Genomic DNA, 20,946 nt, shown 5'->3' on the forward strand with positions numbered 1-20,946 from the left:
GCACCTCTGTCCCAGTTTCTCCAAGTAAAAGAGGCTTTGACTATTTTTGACAGTCTTCAGCCTGATGGTAGTCCAGTAAATGCCATTTATATAGTTTATGTAGGCCCAACAAATCACAACGCAGCATATCCTTTTAATGTTTAAAAATAATTAAGGATGTGATAAACCGGTCAATGCGTGAGATTTTGTTTGAATGGTTTAATCTTAAATGGTCTAGGATAATGGTCAGATGACTTTTTTTAGGGTTAAGCTTGAAGTTAGAGATACTGTCCTCAGCATATAATTCATAAATTAAAGGAAATCCCACTGTCACAGGGAGCTTGTTTCAATCGGTAGGGGGCGCACAGAGACCCTCAGGAAAAGAAGCGATGACTGGAGGATTTAAAGGTAGGTTCTCTGTGGCCATGGCAACGGCTTTACCTGCGACCTGAATGGAGGCACGAGAATAGATCGGCTGCTCTATATTTACTGACACACGCAACAGGGAACTCCATCTCTCTTGGCATTTATGTTCTGCGTATAGTCCCTTTGAGATTATCCAGGCCCTTGACTGAGCCCTTCTAGGAAGCCTGCAATTAGTTTAAGGAGGCTCACATACTTAAATGGTAGGCGTCTCTTGTATTATTAGAGGGTTTTTCATTGCCTATTGCTATGAAAGACATATGAATTTAACTAATTGAACAAATGTAGCTTTAAGGTGGTGCTGATTTAAAAAAGTTCTCAAACGTGCGCTTCTTTGTTTGACTTCAAGTCGTCGTCCTTATATATTAAACGCTTGCTGTCTGATGTCAGAATTTGGCCCTGAGCCCCACACTACAGCCTCATCGTCACCCACTTCCGAAATCTCGCACACGCGCTTTAAAAGGCGTGACTAACTGTGTCAAGCTGCACTCCGATTGGTGGACTGAGACGTCCATCAGGGCTCGCCGGTCTGCCTCACTCTAGAACTCCGTGACCGCGCCCCCGAGGCTCAGCGGCTCGCGGTGAAGGAGGGAGAGCGCGCCTCGACTAGAGGCACACACGGTCTGTTCTTAAAGCAAAACCGATAAATTGAGCTGATACATGGCGAAAACTGTTTTATTCGACGTCACGACACGTAACCGTTCCGGACCGCGGCTCTGACAGCGACAGGCATAGTGAATATTCGCATCCCTCGTTGGTTGGAGTTTTTATCTTTTTTAGGGCTTTCATAGCACTTTCTTGCTTGGAATCGCGCGAGCACCAGTATCTCTGCGAGCATCGTTTCATGCTTACTGGTGACACTCGTACATTCCGTTCCTGAACTTTACAAGGCGACTTTTGTCTACTTTCCGGTTCGCCCGGTGTTCTCCTCGACGTCAGACCGGTTGCACATTCAACCCGGCCGACGCGGCCTCGTTCCTTGTCAAGCCCCCGGCGAAGACTCCTGTGCATCTCCGTTAGAGCCTGGTACACTCTCCACAGAAACAATTGTCGTGTTTACAACAACCGACACGGAGGATACCAGAAGAAAACGAAGGATCTGTACTCCGGCGATACAGACAGACGGAGCTGTCATACAGCATATCAACTAGGCTAAGCAGAAAAATCCAAGCTAAATTTACATATTTTGAGATTAGTCTCGTATGCATTTAACGCATTCGTGCATATCCGAAATTGAGATATAAAACCGAAACGTCAAGCATAAACTAAACACGTTTTGTCCAAAGCGAAGGCCTCGTCTGCTAACTCCGATAGCTCCATCGCTAACTCTCAGCCTTGCTTTAATCGGCACCTCTAATCTTATTAACAGTGCACTTTTTGACTCTCATTCAACGTTTGGTTTGTAGTGTTCTGCGTAACAGAGGAGTGTTTTTAACCTGAAGTTATTGGTTCAACGCACAGTGTAGTAATATCATTGGCATGCTCGCTGAGCTGTATCTTGAGCTGAAGAAGGAAATCGAGTTGTCAGCCTTTATTTTTCACTCAGCGGCCTGATTTCCAGTTAATTACCAGTTTGGGGGAAACCATTCTTATGTGTTGGGCTGGTTTCAGCTGACCTTTGCTCGGTACCAAATTAACTCAATCCCAGCTGCATGCACTGATACGGAAGATACTTGATTTATATTTTTGTACCGTAGTCCAGGAGCCACATAGAACAGGGTCCGATATCTGAGGAAACCCCTACTACTGCTTAGACATGAGTATTGAGATCCCGGTCGGTTTGACGGAGCTGCTGCAAGGCTACACCGTGGAGGTGCTGCGCCAGAGGCCGCCAGATCTGGTGGAGTTTGCCGTGCAGTATTTCACCCGCCTGCGGGACACCAGGAGCCAAGACGGATCCGGGGCCGCCGCCAAAACAGGTGTGAAAGGGGTGATGTTCGATGGCGAGCCTATGCAGACAGAGTCCAACGGCGACGATGATGACGAGGATGATGACTCAGATTTTGAACGTAAGTGCTTTGTATTGAATGTAGAGATATTAAAGAATGTGGGCGGGGGTTGTGTTTATCGCTGGGTGCTTATTACACCTGTAAAATGCGGGCGTTTGTAAGCGCATGTGTTTATTTTTTGCGGGATGTGGATGGTAATCGCACTTTAAACGAAAGGGTTCAATTTCGTTTTGTGATGGGTAACGTGAGAAAAGGCTCGAGTGGAGGAAGAGCCTGATGTAGGCAAAGCCTCGCGCTGTTGCCATGGTGCTCACTCGAGCTCTTGTCCACGCGGGTTGATTGACAGGACGAGAAGCACAAGGCATCCCAGTCTCAGTAGATCAAACCCGCGATGCATGCATATATAAGATGGAACAGTGGTTCGCAGTTAATAGATGCTCATTTGTATTGTAATATTAATATGAATGACTTATATTTATAAACATGTTGGTGATGTGTGATCGTTTTGGCAGCGTAGGCTGCATTCGTGCTGTAAGGGCTGGTTGTATGAATGATGCGGAGCGGCCATTGAGAATGCTAACAGGGATTTTTCATAATGGAGAGAGGTGCGCTCGCTCACTTCAAAGAAAACCCCCTTCCCTTTCATGTTGTACACAGCGAGCAGCTGCGCTTTCATGCCATGAATCGAGCACTGGGAACTAAGCGGATTCACTGCGAGATATTACTTCAGTTAAGCCAGGTCAGAGGTTGTTTTAGAAACATTCTTAAAATATTGATCTGGGATAGGGAGAGGGAAGCTTTTCAGGACACTGGAAGTGTTGAAACTAATAGAGGGATTATCACACACGAGCAAATTGCTTAATCATATTTGATCAAGTTGTGTGATCTAATACCTCCTTGTGTCTGAGTGGATTATGATATTGTATTCCATGTTTGCCTGATTGTGTTGAGTAGAAATGCTCAAATTGTGGTCCGATTCTTACCTGGTACATTTGGGAAACCATATGGGAAAGTAAAGTTCAGGTGGTGTGCTAAAGCTTATAAGATCAGTGAGTGATGACAGAGCGCATGTTTTTGTCAGTTTGTGTAAGTGCTTTGGGTTTAAGCAGGTGTCTCTGTTCAGGGGGTCAGAAATAGAGGCCTATTTGCCTCATTACCCTGTGTGTGTGTGTGTGTGTGTGTGTGTGGAACGCACAGATGTGGTCAGATCACAGATGGCCTGAAGTTACTTCATATAAGCCTGTTTGGAAATTTTTTAAATTCATATAAAAGTTTGAATGTAAATCAGTAAATGAAGTGAAATGTTTATCTTCAGAGCGTCATTAATAAGAAAAGTAAACAGAAGAGATTTGAGAGGAGAGCAGGAAGGGTTCTGCGTGACAGATGTGTTGTTTTTCCAGAACAGATCTTAGTGAGTTGAGGAATCCTGAGCATGTTGGGGCATAGTTGTACTGTCTTTACACGCTCTATAAGGACCATCCCACCATGATCTTTCAATTAAGAAAAGACATCCGAACATCAAAGCAGTACGTGTATAGCATCATGAAGAATTTTTTGACGGTCATGACTGTTCCTCCAGGCTTAGATACTGAATCACAGCTTGTTGCTCAATTAGAATTTGAACCACATACAAGGGTGGTTAAGGTTAAAGATGATTTCAGCGTTTTACTCACTTCTGCAAGACTGAATTGAATTGGTCCCACACCTTCAACCTCATGCCCTCTTTGTAAAAATCTTACAAAGATGTCTTGGCAAACCTAATGGCATCACACATGAACACCAAAAATGGGTCGAAAGCTATTCTTACTGTGTTGTGGGAGACGGTCCTTTGTAGGGCGGAAATTGTAGTCTCTGTTTTAAATGTATATAGTGAAACAGTGCATTTTGCTGATTTTCTTTTCTCACACCATAACCAACTGCAGTACCCCATCCATGTGTCCAAGAACCTGTTTGTGCTCTGTCACTGCTGGGTTTTCTTTTGTCAGTGTTATATATGTGACTGGATGCCACATGTAATATTGTTATTGAATTACACACTGAAACATGATGGGTCTAAGTAAGTCACAATACAAATGTAAAAGGATTAAGCACACAGAAACAGTACTTTAAACTAACTCACTTAATTTATGGGACGCACGATATTATTGGCACACCAATATTGGCTCATAAATTAATTATTGTTATCGGTCCGATATGAAAAAATTATGCTGATATGGTTTGCCGATTAAAGTTACGTATTGATTATGTGTAGGTGTCTGACATAAGCGTGCACTCTCAAAGACACCAGCGGTCACATAGCACATTAGTACTTAAGTTCATCTCGTGTCCTAGAGCGTCTGAACTGTCATATACACACAGGGTTGTGTTAAAGCACAAGTTTTTAGGTTAAGCCGGACTAGCTAGTGTTCTGACATTTTGTTCTACCATTGAGAGCCCTACGCGTTTTTGTTTTTCAACTTTTTATTTACGAAGTATTTTTGTTCGGTGAGTGTGAATGTAATAAACATCACATACTGTTTCAAATTGATATCCGAACTAAGTTTTTTTTAAATTTGTAAATGTAAATATATTTCCCATTCTGTTCATCGGAGTTCTTGTGAAAGAAACATCTGTCATTGTTTTCCAACAAATATGCAGTCAGCGCGGTGTTCCTCCGGCAAAACTGTGTTGAATCTGATCCCTCAGTCCTATGTATATAGAGAGCCCACGCATACGATTTATATTTCACAAGCTCACGATAAATTTGTTATTTCACAGCTATGTTGTTAGTTTTCTCACTATAGGCTAATGCTATAGCACAGTACTGTACTCCTGTCTTGTCCATCCACATTCATCATATTCTGGAGCCATAATCAGTCAGCACAGCTTATACTGGTATATATGAAAGTATATTATGAGGACAAAAGCTCATGGTGTATGGCAGATTGCTGTGTGAAGGCTTTCTGTATCACTGTAAATACAGGAGTCGTTTTCACCGATGCTAAGCTACAGCTAAAGCTGTAAAACAAGTGATTTCTTTGATCATTTCTCAACGATTCTCAATAAGTCTGAATGGAAAACACTTGGTTTCTACTTGTAAAATATTTGTTGGGTTTTTTCTTTAAAGGTTTTATTAGACATTATTCATGCCCATCACAGGCAGTTTCTGCCAACCTCATATTAATCCTGAGTGCCTATACAGTAGTATTGCATTCATCGTATCTTCATAGAGTATTTAGTTTGATCAAATTTATAAAAGAGAGGTACAGCTGTACAATTAATTCCGGAAAAACACGAGCTGCTAGAGGTAGGCTTAGTGGGGAGAGTGGGATGGATCTACAGCACGAGCAAGCAACACATCATCACATTAATCCCTTCATATTGTGTACAATTTGCACGTAAACGCTGATTCCCAACTAAACAGACGAATGACTTAGTTTGAATTACCGTGTGCAGTTCATGTCTGGCATCTTTTATCACTGGGACCGCGCCATCTATCAGTTTCAAATTATCTCCAAATCCTGCGTTATAACATCGATTACTGAATTGCCGTTGACAAACAGACACACCTAAACTTCACTATCGCAAGATAAACGAGCTGCAGCGCAGATAATCTTGATGGTAAGCAGGTCTCGCTTTGTCGGTTGGCTTGTGAGCGGGCTCTTTCTTTCGGTTGCCATGCTTTTCCGGGAGAGTAACCAATAAAAGGAATAGGATGCCTTTGATGACACAGGGATCCAGAATTAAAAAAACTTTCCGAAACAAGTTGGAGTGCTGGGGAAGTGTATCAAGAACAGAAATACTATGTAGTACGTCCAACTCGTTTTTGAACAAGTTGACCATGTTACGCATGAGAAGGCTGCACGTTCAACTATGTAAAGAAGTCAGAATGCCTGACATAGCATAATACCTGCTTGTCCAATTTTCCAGGACAAGTGAATGTTTTGTAAGTGAGAGAGACTTTTACTTGCCCGACCAGACAAGTAACTTGAAAAAATGATAATTACAGTGCCATGAAAAAATCGCCCCAGAGTGGCGCGTGCATGTGGCTTATATGCCCGGCAGCTAATCGGCCTCAGGTGTAGGTGATCAACATTAGTTGCCGGGCAGTTTCCTAGGCGACGCTGATCCTGGATCTGTGTGCTTCCGATAATCGTTACAAAACCGGAGGGTGCCGTCTAGCTTGGGAACCATCACGATCGGGCTGGACCACGGGCTACGTGATGGCTCAATGACTCCATACTGGAGCATTCGCTGCATTTCCTCCTCGATAGCCTGCCGACGGGCTTCGGATACGCGGTAGGGCCGTTGCCGTGCGACGACTCCGGGCCCCGTTCGGATCTCGTGCTGGATCACGTTGGTCCGTCCCTGGAGCTCCGTGAACACATCCTGATACTGACGGACCAGGGCCTCGAGCTCGGTTTTCTGGCCTGCGGCTAGCTGCTCCCCTAGGTCCACCACTAGATCCGCCTCCTGGACATATGCCGCCACTTGTGTTGGTGGAGCAATCCACTTTTTAAGAAGGTTGATATGATAAATTTTCTCCTCCTTCCGACGTCCCGGCTGACGAATTCGATACGTTACTGGTCCCAATTTTTCGATGACCGAGTAAGGACCCTGCCAGGATGCCCGGAACTTAGTAGTAGCGTTGGGTTGTAACCCGCTCGCCAGGTTGTAACTCTCGTGCCTGAGCGGGCCGGTCGTACACCTTCTGCTGGGCGCGCTTGGCCTAGACCAAGTGTTGCTTTACCAAGGGCATCACACGGTCGATCCATTCTCGCACTCCTTCGCGTGTTCTATCACCGTCCGATGCGGCGCTGGCTGCTGCTCCCATGCTTTTCGGGCGATATCCAACAGGCCTCTGGGCTGCCAACCGAACAACAACTCGAAGGGAGTGAATCCGGTGGATTGCCCCGCCAAAGGATGCGAATGAGCCAGCTAGAGGACGGTCTGTCTTGGTCCTCGGCACCACGAGAAGGTGTTTGACCCCCCCTCCCCCCGCCGTTCTGCGATGCAGTAAAGTAGGCCGTTCTTAATCAAGAAGTGGGGGAGAGGGTAAGGCGCAGGAAGTCGGTCCTGTTCCTCCAAAAGCTCCTCCTGCAGTGACCTGATGGAAAAGATCCATCTATACATTAGGGGGGGTTCGGTTGGCACTCACCCTCTCTTTGCTGCCCGTCACCAGGAAGCCCGCTGATGGTCCCTGGCTCTTGGTGCTCGACGTCTTTGGCGGCCACCATTACCCTGCTTCACCTGGAACGTAGCGGCAATCAGCCGCTTGAAACCCGGCCAGTTGCGGCCCAACACCCCTGGGACCGGAAGATCCTGGACAATGCCCACCTCAATTGGCCATGTCCCCGGCTCTGCTGAAATGGGCACCGGGCGGGTTGGCAGGTGCTGGGTGTCTCCGTGGATACAGGTGATGGGAACAGTAGCTTAGTATCGGCCTTACCACCACTGGCTGGACCAGGGTAATGGCACTGCCTGAGTCGAGGAGAGCCCGGTAAGTCTTCCTTCCCATGCGGATGGTCTTCGTAGGTGCTCCCTGGGGAATGGTACGATGCACGGCACAACCCGCCATCCAGGCTCGGACATTGGGGACCGGAGATTTGGTTGGCATGAGCTCATCCACAGGTTCGGGAGCCGCTGGCCTACTTACTGGTCGATTAGTACCCTCCGGCCGTGGCCTGTCGTATCCTCCCCTCCGTGGTGCCGTTCTCTCTCTCTCTACCAGCCTCGACTAGCTCTTAGGTCGTCCCCGGGTTCCGCATGCTCACCGGTCTGCGGAGATGCCGCGATAGGGTGCATAGGAGCCAGTCGATCATCACCCGTTCGGCCACTTGGAGAGCGGAGGGATCATCCGCCAGCAACCAGAGATGGACCAAGCGTGTTAGTTGGGCGACCTGCTGTCGGACTGGCATACGCTCGTCATACGTCCATTTGCAGAACTGCTGCACTGCACAGGGGGACAACAGTCCTTCGCGAGCCAGGATCTCCGCCTTCAGAACGCGGTAGTCATCAGCTTGGGCGGTCGGGAGGGCATAGTAGGCGCGCTGCGCTTCCCCCATTAGGAAGGGCGCTAGCATGCGCGCCCATAGCTCGTTGCCCCATCCCTCTCTGGTAGCGATTACCTCAAACGTGTGCAGGTATGCTTCGACATCATCCTGGGCGGTCATTTTTGTCAACAGCAGGGATGCTTGGTGACGGGGTTCCGACCACGAACCCGGCGGTGTGGTCGTCTGTAGCTGTTTCAGTGCCTGATCAGATCTCTCTTGTCTGGCCACCAGCTGGTCGAAACACTGTTGCTGGCGGACTGTTACCTCCGTGAGGCGGCGTAGGATTTCTTCCATGTTCTGCCTCGGAGAGAGAGAGCGTGTCCGTAATTCCTGAGATCAGAGTGAAACCACTTGTGGCACGGTAAGAGACACGACGGACACAAGACGGCAGATGAAACAACCCCGGAGGGGGAATTTATTACAGTAATGAATCAATAATCCACAATGTTACAACCCGGGTGCTTGAAATCAGAAAGCTGCCAGTCCGTGCTTGTGCAATAAAGTTCTCCTTGCTTCGCTCACTTGACTCTGCAAAACAGACAAAGATACAGTGTTAGGTGCTTGGGAAAACAGCCCCAGAGTGGCGCGTGCACGTGGTTTATATGCCTCGCAGCTAATCAACCTCAGGTGTAGGTGATCAGCATTAGCTGCCGGGCCGTTTCCTAGGCGACGCTGATCCTGGATCTGTACCATCCGCCACATATGTTATCGGGCTGTTCTGCGTGTCTGAGTGAATGAGGTGCACAGTCTAACATACTACAGGAGTTATGGTCGTGGATTTGTCTGCGTCTGCACTCTATGAGGATATAAAACACATGAACGTCATCTCCAGAATTGCTCCGAGAGTTTATTTTACAATCTTTTTATTGTTTGAGTGAAGCTCTCCTCAAAATACTAAAACTCAAGCGTCTTCCGACGACCCGTCAAAATAAAAGTCATGTTAACTTGAACACTCAAATGAAAAATTACTGCAGTGTATTGTAGTATTTGCCAAGGAAATTGTACCCTAGTAGCAAATTTATAAACTAGTATACACTGCAGTATACTATGGTAAGGTTCAAAAACACTGGAGTATCTAGGAATTTTACTTCCGTTTACTTTAGTAAATAACATAATAGTATACTATTGTGGACAAAATGAATATACCTCTATTGTATGGTAAAAAAACACAGAACTTTAAAAAAAAGTTTGGTAAACTAAAAACGATATGGCCCTAAACAATCCATTTGTATGTAATTTTTTAAGTTATCTGCGGAATAATTGTAGGTGGCCGCAGCGGACACTGGGTATAACACTTATAAGCAAACTTGACCAATCGGGATCCAAAACAGTTATATTCACACTTCAAATTAAATATTCTTTATCTTCGGACAAGTAATATTTGTACTTGGAAAAGTGAATAACAAATTTACTTGTCTGAACGACAACCACATGACAATGCTTAATGTCAAGCCCTGTTATTACTGTGTGTGGTTTTATTGCTGTCAAACATTAAAACTCCCTCTACAAACTTCAAGTAACCATGTGAAATATAAAATTGGAACAAAAGTTTTGCAGATATTTACATAAGGTAAAATATAAGAGAAATGTGTAAATAAATAAACAATGTGCATCAATAGTTAATTTACAGTCTTCACCAAGATGTGGTCGCTCGCTGGTCGTATATACTTGTAAACTGGATAGTGTTTTGTACTAAGACATATGTTTTTATGTGAAAACATATAGGCTCAAAGCTTAAGACGATCTGCTCAGTTCTCTTTAAAGGCCTGGTATGAGTGTGTTTTAAATATTTCCCTATCCATCAAGTTCAGTTCTTATCTGAGCAGGTTTTTATGGCTTTTACAGGGCACTGAGAGTCAGAGTATTGCTTTTCCAACTTGAATTTACCTTGAATACAGACCATCTTGAGTGTTGAAAACAAATACCCACTTGCTATTAGCTGTTTGTCTCTTTGAGAAAATGCGTGACAATTTTTTCTTTATGTATTGTTTGTGTGTTTTGTATGCCGGGCGTGTCTATATATGATTATTTTGTGTTAGGGGTTCTGATAAGAATCTGGACTTTAGCACTTCCTCCTCCTCGTGTCTATCAGCCGAGAATTACCAACTCATCCCTGGACCCGCTTGATCTTCCCACCGACCATTTCAATGACTTCTTCAGCATTCTAGTGTGGTCATAATGAGAGCTTATAAAGTGTTTTCTCAGCATCCTCGTAAATAGGGTATATGCACACGGGATGATGACGTACTGCCAGCTAGGTCACTTCCGCTCTCATAGCAATAGAATTTTTCACCAAGTGGCAACAATATGTTTATTTATAAAACATACCAATTTCGGTGAACCAACAGCACTACTGGTGAACTAACGGACTCCAACCGGTTAAAGGTCAAAATTACAGTTTCAGTGAAGCTTCAAGGGCTTTAAACCAAACCAGATGATGAATAAAGGTCTTATCGCCATTGTTTCGGTATAGGTTTTGGGAACCTAAACAATCGATTCATGTCGGAGTTTGATGTAGCAATTTATCGCTTGTGTCACTTGTGTAACATGTCGCTGTGTAATAGTTCTGCCGGCCAGTTTTATTTGTTGCTGCTTCTCCCCAATTCTCGTTGCATTAACCAAAAGGACTTGAGCACGCTGATGACGTTTGATGTCTTCGTGAAAAAAAACGTTGGCAGAAAATGTACACGGACCAGTCTCATTTTTGGTCCTACGCCTTTCACATACAGTATAATATAAAAAGACTTGAAACAGTAAAAATGTAGTCTGGCTAGTGATTCAACTAAATGCTCCAGTCAGTGACCTTAGATTTATTTGTTTGTTACATTTATTCATTTGGCAGACGCTTTTATCCAAAGTGAATTACTAGTAGAGCACATAAACATTTTGTCAACAAGCTAAACAGTACTGCTTGTTTACAAGGACATGCTACTAGAAGGATTAAAGCTGGAGGAAGCAATGACGAGAATGAAAAAAAAAATGTGTTCTTAGAGCAAAGCATCAGAGCTTTCTCTTCTCAGGCATCGTGGGTAAGGCCAAAGGTTAGGCAGGATGTGGAAATGCTGCACATTATCTACATTGTTGCCTACACTATTTTAGTCTCCTATTAACTGTAATCTTTAGTTTCCTCTTTCTTACCCACTTTTTTGGCACTTAGTTGGCAACAGAAAGGGGAACATTTCTGACCTCCCCTCGCCGCATGTTTCTTCTGGAGACAACACACAAACATACTGTAATGCAACTTCATAAGTTGTGTTCGGGTCAGACTGATTAATGGAGGTGGCCTGAGGAGACTAGGTCATTGGGATGAGTGCATGACCAATGTGAAGTCTCAGGTTTTGATTGGATGTGCCTTACCCTTCAGCCGGCAGCCTGTAATACCTTATCAACCAATCAGAGGGGAGTTAAAAGAACAGACAGTGACCTTGCCCAGCCAGCGTGCAGATTAAGCAGAAGGATGGCCTTGTCTTATCAGAGACAGAACTGACCTCGCCTCTAATGATCATATCATACACGGATGCACATTTAATGTGTTCAAACCCATCAGTGAAGAAAAGTAAACAAGGTTTTTCATACGTTCTCCCTCAAAATCTGTGTAGTCAAGCCTCCGTCTTTCAGTAAAGGGTTAATTCTACCCGCACTGAGCGAGACTGATCCAAACTGCCTTATATGGGCTAAAGGGAGACATGGAGCACAGCAGAAAGAGACAAAGTTTTAAAGAGTGGGGTGGGGGTGTAGAGACAAGATTGATAGTTTACAGCAGGATGGAGAGAGAGAGAAAACACAGCAAGCTCTGTAGGAGAGTGGGATTTAGTAATCCAAAACTTCACAAACCTCAGAGGAGCAAGAAATACTCGTGAAAAATACACAAGCTAGGACATCTGTGTGTGCGTTTATTGAAAGTGTCATTAATCAGTTCTAAAGCTTTCTGCCGGTGTTTTATAGTATGGACTTGTTTGAGATGCGATAGTCGATAGTCTGAGCATTTAATCCCAATATTTATATATTTATTAATAAGGCGAATATTTGGCTAGTTTGACACTGGACCTCAATTGTGACATTTTCTGTTCCAACTATCCAACCGTTTATAATTTACATTTTAAAATAGTTTTGGGAGAATTTTGTGTAAATATGTAAAAGCAGCATTCTTTCAGCAATCTTGTTATTGAAATTTCTTCACCCATTTAGTGTGGATTAGTGGCTGACTCTCACATGACAAGTACAGCTCGCACAACACACAAAAACATGTGTTGCTGAATGGGTCATTTTCAGTCAACGAGCAGTGCATTATGGGTCAGGCTGAGGCTGAGTTTAACCGTACCATTACAGAGATCTCACACACATGCACTGTTTACTTTTAGAATTACCATTTTCTGTCTCTCTCTGTCTCTGGCTAATATTTGCCAGCAGCGAATGAGTGATAAGACTGTGCACAGGGTTATCAAGAATTACATAGAGGGAGATAAAAAGAGGAGACAACACTTGCATTTCGTAATTCACAGTTCAATGTTGTTTATAGTTGAGGGCTTTTGCCAAAACAAGCAGCAATATTGCTATAGCATATATACATTATTTAACTATAGTGATTTGGACAGTCTCCTAACCTTAAAAGGGCAGTTCACCCAAGAATGAAAAACTTCTGTCATTTACTCGCCCTCAAGTTGTTCCAAATCTAAATTTCTTTGTTCTGACGAGCACAGAGAAAGATATTTAGAAGGATGCTTGTAACTAGGGTTGCACGCTAAATTATCGGCCATATCTGTATCGGATGATAAATGGCCATTTTTTTATGTTATCGTATCGGCAGACTATCAAATTTAGGCCGATATATTATAGCCGATAAATAATTTCCACTGGTTAAACTTCTTCAGGTGCACGCTGTTCACAGTTAAAAAAAACGTACAGTACTATCTTTCTGTCATGATTATTTACTTACTGCTATAAGCAAACATTGTTGATGTAGGTAAAGTATGTACACATTTATGAATGTGTAAATTATTGGAACAAATCATATTGTTTGATGTTCGATGTTGATACTGTTTGCCTTATGTCTTGAGACCTGTTAGAAATGTGGCTATTAAGAATTTTTTTGTGGGTTGTTCTGGAAGAAAATCTTTTTTTATTACATAAAAATTATATCAGAAATGTTTGAAGGTGTGCCCTGCGATGGGTTGATACTCCATCCAGGGTGTATCCTGCCTTGATGCCCGATGACTCCTGAGATAGGCGCAGGCTCCCCGTGACCCGAGGTAGTTCGGATAAGCGGTAGAAAATGGAATGGAATGGAATGGAATGTTTGAAGGTTATAGAATCGTTAAGTAGTGTAAAGTAGGCTTGGTACTTGTCAGGGAGAAATAAGGGAATCGACGGTTACCATGTATTCAAATAAAAGCAGTTGTCCACTACACTTTTGGCCTTTTGTTTCAGTAAAAAAATTATGTAAATGATGACACAATATTTTGTTTTTGGTAAACTATCTCTTTAAAGAAATAGTTCACACAAAAATGAAAATGTGTTAATTATTTACCCACCCTCATCAGGGCTTGACATTAAGCATTGTAATATGGTTGTCCTTCAGAAAAGTAAATTTGTCATTTACTTGTCAAAGTACAAATATTGCTTGTCCGAAGATAAAGAATGATATTTCATTTGAAGATAAATATAATTGTTTCTGATCCCGATTGGGCAAGTTTTTTCTTGTCTAAGTGTTTTACCTAGTGTCCGCTGCGCTGCGGCCACCTACATTGGTTAACACTCTCCATGATTGCTATAGAACAAAAGGAAGCAGTAATTATTATTAGTGTTAAGGTTGTATGTTAACTTTTTTGCACATAGCACTGGTGCTACAGAGCGGTTTAAAGTTTTGTAGCATTGTATGTTATAGTGTTTTTCACTACTTTATTAAGCTTAAGTCAAATTCCTAGATACTATAGTGTGTTTGACCCGTACTGTACTTTACTACAGTGTTCAGTGCAGTTTATCATTTTACTGCAAGGGCACAACAATTTCCTTTAGCAAATAATACAGTATACAGTTTTTTGCTATGATCATGAATGATTCTTCAAACTGTATGTTTTAATAACATACATATTTTTTTGAATCAGTCAAACTTTTTTTTGCCTGTTGGGGATAAATGGATTTTTGTAGACTTAAATGAAATGAGGGACCTGAGAGATATCTAGGGACTGGAATATCATTCTGTGTGGGCAGAAAGCACCATTCATAACAATCTGTCAACCACTCGCAGCATCCCTGTAGCAACATCTGCAAGGACGAGTCCTCTTTCATTGCATTCGGAAAATGTAAAAATCTCATTTAAACATCGTCTGTCTCCGAACACCTAATTACCACCGTAAATGATTCAAACCAGAGCAACTCTATGTATCACTAGAACTGTTATCATTTAAATCGCCATCAGTTCTCTGTTTCCTGTGCGTCTCTCTCTCTAGTTGCCCAGAGAGCCTGAGTGGGCGTGTATTTGGGGGGATAGTTGTTATAGTGATGAGGAGGTCTTCCTTGTATTTTGTTGTCATGGCAACTTTGGCCACTTGATATCCCCTACACGTGAGGTTGAAGAACCCCATCTCATGATACTTTACGCTCAGGCACACGCACTTGTGCATTTGATTACTCTTCCAACACGTCTGTGTATTGAGCCGCCTTATCTGAATATTATACACATAGAAATTATAATGCTGTGTGTTCAATATTTGATGCAGGTTAATTATTGCCAAAGTGTGTTTAAATATATGACACATTATGAAGACAAACATGTAATATGTGCGCTTGTGTGTGTTTATCATAGAGCCATTAGATATGATGAGCAGGGCCGATTATGAAGTCTGTGGTTCACTAACAAGGGTGTGTCTGTGTATGAGAGAGATTATTGCTAGTTTTACACCAAAGAGTTAATGGGCTGATGGATTGTAACAGCTCAGTGAGAGAGGAGGGGGTGTGCAGACCTGCAAGGCTGAGTTCCTGACAGTTGTGCAAGTGCACTCAGCTGTGATCTACACACACACACAATCGCCGTCTCCTGAAACTGGAACAGCCTGTAGGACAGGTCTTTGACTGACCTTACTGAATATTTAACACACCCACATGGTTACCGTAGGGCACATGTGAGATTTTGAGACTGAATTTGATCATTAACATAGTCTGAGTGGTGTGTGTGCGTGTTTTCAGTTGTGGTCCACACAGTGAAGACGAGTATGTAAACCTTCATTAACTCTTGTTCCTTCTGTCTCTCTTTCTCTCTGTAGCTCCTCCCCCCAGCAGATTTAACCGAAGAGTGTCGGGTGAGTTCTGTTTGACGTCATTGGACTAATCATGTGGTTTAACGTGTGTGCGTGTGTCAGATAAGTGCCCTGCCTTTCCGTCATTTTCCTTAGCGTTTGTTTTATAGTAATGCCGTCGCCACCCTAACGCCCTCTGTTTTTGCCGCTTTCTATTGTGTTCCAGTAAAATTCCTTTCAAAATTCAAAGTCCTTTCTTCAGCGCGAGATATTCAAAGTCCCATATGATCTGAAATAAGAAAAAGCATATCAAGATGTACCACCTATGAAGAATGTTAACTTCCTGTTTAACCCAAAGTTAATTGTGGCGGAAATTTTTCCAAAGACAGAATTACAAAAACTGCATGGTTCATTTCCATCTCCTGCTCCATCTATTTCAGTCCAGTCTGAAAACACACCATAAAGTCACCAGAAGCCCAATTTATGATGCCAAGGACCCCCAAATATAATATAAATATCGTATCATAGGTTATATTTTTATATGTACAAAAAATCATGTAACAATAGTTAGTGTGCTTTTATTAATATTGTTTTAGAGATTAAATAATCGGTAAGAGTAATGTTGGATGTATAAACATGTTTCAATAAGAAACACTCTTGTAACAACATGTTACAACATGTCAATACGTGTACAAAATAAATAGAAACAATCCTGGAAAGTATTTATGTAGCAAGAAAGGAGAGATTAACTAACAAAATAAAATGAAAACAAACACTTGGAAATGAAACAGTGAGTTTAGTACACATTAGTTTACTGAAATGCAGGTGGTCCCCCTGGAGGTCTCCAGACTCCAAATAAAAAAAAACATTTTGGTGTCTTTATTTTTAAAGTTCAATTTTTTTATGATTGAATCAATAAACCGTTTTTGTAAAAATGTTCTTAGTATGTGCGGAGGCCTTTAATCCTGATGACGATGATGAAGACTCGGAGCCGAGAGTCGTGCATCCAAAAACAGATGAACAGCGCTGTAGATTACAGGAGGCCTGCAAGGACATACTTCTGTTCAAGGCCCTGGATCAGGTACATACAGATATCAAGAGCTGTAAAACTGTAAACAGATTGTCGTCATCCAGGTTGTGTCAGTCAAACAGGTTTGGTGCGCTTACATGGCTGATCACATCAACCAGAAAGTGTCTATTCATCATGATTTTTCTAATATTATATAATAAGATGCTAAGATAACATGCACAAAAACCCATTCCCTCATCAGTCTCTGTCTCTCTCTTGCTGGTACAGGAGCAGTTTTCAGAGGTCCTAGACGCCATGTTTGAGGTTCTTGTGCAGCCACAAGAACATGTCATTGACCAAGGAGACGATGGAGATAACTTTTATGTAATTGAGAGGTGTGTGTGTTTTTTAATAAAAGTTGTATAAGAGAGAACTCACAGAAAAAAATGAGAACCACCATTTCACTTCCCCATTTTATCAAATAACCTTGCTATTCCACATTTACACTTTTCAAATGCTTTGTTGTGTTTATGTAATGCATTTGTGTGTGTTTGCAGGGGAGTGTATGACATTGTGGTACAGAAGGACGGTGTGGGCTGCTGTGTGGGTCAGTACAACAATAAGGGCAGTTTTGGAGAGTTGGCCCTCATGTACAACACTCCACGTGCTGCAACCATCATTGCTACAGGGGAGGGAGCGCTGTGGGCACTGGTGAGTGTGTGAAAGAGCAAGTCAACTGACAGAAAACGTACTGCTATACCACAGCGCCACCTTCTGACCATACACTTTAAACACTGAATAACTGCAGACACACTTTTACAGAGATACCAAGTTACTGCCAGACTTGTTTATGTGAACATGAAACCGGATGATATGGATAGTTTTTAATTGTATTGTGTGTGTATGTGTTTTAGGACCGGGCAACCTTTCGTAGACTTGTAGTGAAGAATAATGCAAAGAAGAGAAGGATGTATGAATGCTTCATTGAATCAGTCCCGCTGCTCAAATCACTAGAGGTGAGAGAAACATTAAATGTGTTTTCTAAACATTCAGTGAGACAGTATAAGTATTGCAAAGCTATTTAACTTTATGGACATTCTAGTAACGAAAGAAAAAGTTATTGTTGCATTTTTTAACCGCCTATAAAATGATCAAGCGTTAACTTCTTTTTGGTAGCTGTCAGAGAGGATGAAGATCGTTGATGTCTTGGGTGTAAAATCATTTCAGGATGGAGAGAGGATCATTATGCAGGTGACCTGTATATTATACACACAATACCTTCTAGTAGTTTTACATTTCAAAATATGTGATTGCATTAAAGAACAAACTATCAAACATAGAGTGCATCCCAAATTGCATACTTATGCACTATTCTACACCGTTTTGGCAACTTATCTAGTGTAAATGGGTGAATGGTGTGTTCACAATATAAAGTGCACTTTAACTACCTGATTGATGCATAAACGCTTGACACCCGGAGGTGCACGAACACTAGACACGCCATGCACTCAATGGTCGCAGCTTGCTGACATAGCGGAAGAGAGAGCTTGCTGTGCGAGCAAAGTTCACCTGATGATTATACTTCAGTCTAATGGTGATGTTGAATTAAACGAATTACATTCAAAACAAAAATATAGTGTACTTTTTGATTTTCATTTTGTTATGCGTTTGACGTCATTTGTCCTTTATCTGGGAAACCACTTACATTTCTGATTAGCATAAAGCTGTTAAGTACTCCGTTTGTGACGATAATACTCTCAAAAATGCATACACTAGATTGTAGAGTACAAAGTGCATAGTGTATAGTACGTCATTTGGGACACAACTATAGTGGTATTTATATAATGTGGGAGCATAAGCACACTTAAATGATTCCAAAATATGTTTCTAAAAACTTTATCTTTATTTGCTCGTGACTTATTTGGATTTGATCTATATTATGTTTATCAGTTTAATAATATTTAACGATTAAGTGTGGCTTAAGTATCCTGATACTTTTTCCCTCACACACATATGAATGTAAATGTAGATGTCAGATTCATTGTAAGTGAATCTGTGGGTGGTGCAGGTGAGATTCTTTATATCTTCAGTTCAGCTCTCTTACAGAAGCTGAATCATGTCTAAATGAACCAGCGCACTCACTCTCACAGCAGGTGTAATTATAGCACTTTAATAATAGAGCACAACTGAAGATAAGAGCTCTGACTGATGCTATTGTATCATTAATCATTATTATTATGGGCTGCCGCTTTTTCAGGGTGATAAGGCTGATTGCTTCTACATTGTGGAGTGTGGAGAGGTGAAAATTATGATGAAGAGTAAAGTGAGTGTCTTTATTGATCCTTGTTTAAATTGACTAGTTAAATACTGTAACAGACTTGTTTTCCTTCACAAATAAATGTTGTCATTGATTTTAAAGTCTTAAATTTGGGTTTATTATACGCATTTCTGTCTATCTCAGACGAAAGCAGACAGACAGGATAACGCTGAGGTTGAGATTGCTCGCTGCAATCGAGGGCAGTATTTTGGGGAACTTGCTCTCTTCACCAATAAACCTCGAGCTGCCTCGGCCTACGCTATAGGAGACATCAAATGCTTGGGTACGTGTGTGTCTGCGTCTTACTATACTTTTGTTAAGTATACTTTTCCGTGAAACGTGCTTGTTACGCTAGTAACAATAAGGTTGCAAAGCTGACGTGCGTGGTTGTGTGTTGTAGTGATCGACATACAAGCCTTCGAGCGTTTGCTGGGGCCATGTAAAGAGATCATGAAGAGGAACATCGCCCACTATGAGGAGCAGCTGGTGGCTCTGTTTGGATCCAGCGTGGACCTGAGGGACTGAGACAGACTTGGCCGTGCCTTAGACATACACACACAAAATACAACACATAGGTTACACACAGACATTTTGTAGGCACACATTCCTTTTTATGCACACTCATATTCCAAACAACACACACTTAAAATCATACCTCACGCACGCACACAACACACATGTCTACTGTCAATGTGTCAGCTGCTCAGTCTGAAACAAGCATTACCAACCTAACTGCTGTGACCCTGAAGCAACCACAGCCTGGAGAGGACATGTACACACAACACACATTCACTTACACCAAAAATCCCCAGCCAAGGACTCAGCCTTCATCGTGGTCATCTGCAGTCACAACAAAGAAAAGAGACGAGATAAAAAAACTAAAATCTATGTTTAAACAAGAAAAAGTTGATATCTTTCAATAAAAAAATGCAAAAAAGCGCAAAAATTTAAAGTTTTAGAGCATTTTATGATAATGCAAAGCTTTGATAAACTCTTGACTCTTTAAATATGACCCGTTTTCTTCCCTGCTGTTGGTGCATAAAAGTTTTTTGCTGGTGGTATCCACAGTGACCTATTTTTCTCACTTCTCAACTCCACGTGGTATTGATTAATGTATTACTATTATTATCATCCTCATTATTATTACTATTATTTTGTTTTGTTGAAGGTTAACTCGCTGTTACACCACCCCACTGATCGGAGGATGCGAGACAGAATCTAGTTCATATTTTCCCTTTAGCCTTTATGAATGAGTCGTCCTCAAAAATGAAATAAAGCAGACATTTTGGTAACCTGCTGGGACTCTTCTGTTGCGAATGTTTTTGTGTGTGCGTGCGTGCGTATGCCTGTCGAAAGGTTCCGTCTGTAATTACAGGAACAGTGCCATTTAAATGTCAGGAATCAGTTTTGTGTTTGTAAACCTTGGAACGGAGGCACCATGAAAGTGTTTTGGAATGGAGTATTTTGTTTAGGGTTGTAGCTGGTTATTGTTAGTTGGTTATCACCTCTGAGAGTTGGCTAGTTACAGCATTTACTGATTGTTCTTTTAATAAACTTTGGATAAATCAGGATGTCTTTTTTTTATTTGGGGTCCGGTGAGTATTTATTCTTCAAGGGAATGACTGTATGTTATATTTTGCAGTTTGTCAGGGTAAAGAGTAGTACGCTGAAGCATGCACCTGTGTTTCTATTAACCATGACAAAAGCGGTGATGCCCTAAGGAATTATTTCCAGTGGATAGTCAACAGTCACACAATAATATGGAAAAATGAATGTATTGCATTGTAATTCATTGTCATTGATTTTTTTGTGGGGTTAACAATGGCAAATGTTTATTATAATTTTCACAACAATGGATGCACACTGGCTTTATTTTCTTGTATTATTTATTTCCTTATTTTTTGTTCTCTAAATTAAAACGTCGTCCGCCCAAAGGCGCGTCGCCATAGTACATTACATTCACATTTTTTCATTTGGCAGACTCTTTTGTCCAAAGCGACTT

At 42.0% G+C, this 20,946-nt stretch overlaps 1 protein-coding gene across 1 annotated transcript; it reads left to right on the top strand.

Moving 5' to 3' along the window:
- The first annotated feature begins 967 nt into the window (after window positions 1-967).
- Window positions 968-20,512, top strand: prkar2aa (protein kinase, cAMP-dependent, regulatory, type II, alpha A). Its single transcript, XM_056772652.1, has 10 exons — window positions 968-2,411; window positions 15,646-15,681; window positions 16,563-16,699; window positions 16,916-17,022; window positions 17,185-17,338; window positions 17,542-17,643; window positions 17,804-17,878; window positions 18,885-18,950; window positions 19,089-19,227; window positions 19,345-20,512. Exons 1-10 carry the CDS (start codon window positions 2,159-2,161, stop codon window positions 19,467-19,469), a joined length of 1,194 nt encoding a protein of 397 aa, XP_056628630.1. The 5' UTR covers window positions 968-2,158; the 3' UTR covers window positions 19,470-20,512.
- Window positions 20,513-20,946: the final 434 nt, after the last annotated feature.

This window comes from Triplophysa dalaica, chromosome 18, assembly GCF_015846415.1.
Source record: "Triplophysa dalaica isolate WHDGS20190420 chromosome 18, ASM1584641v1, whole genome shotgun sequence".
Classification (NCBI taxonomy): domain Eukaryota; kingdom Metazoa; phylum Chordata; class Actinopteri; order Cypriniformes; family Nemacheilidae; genus Triplophysa; species Triplophysa dalaica.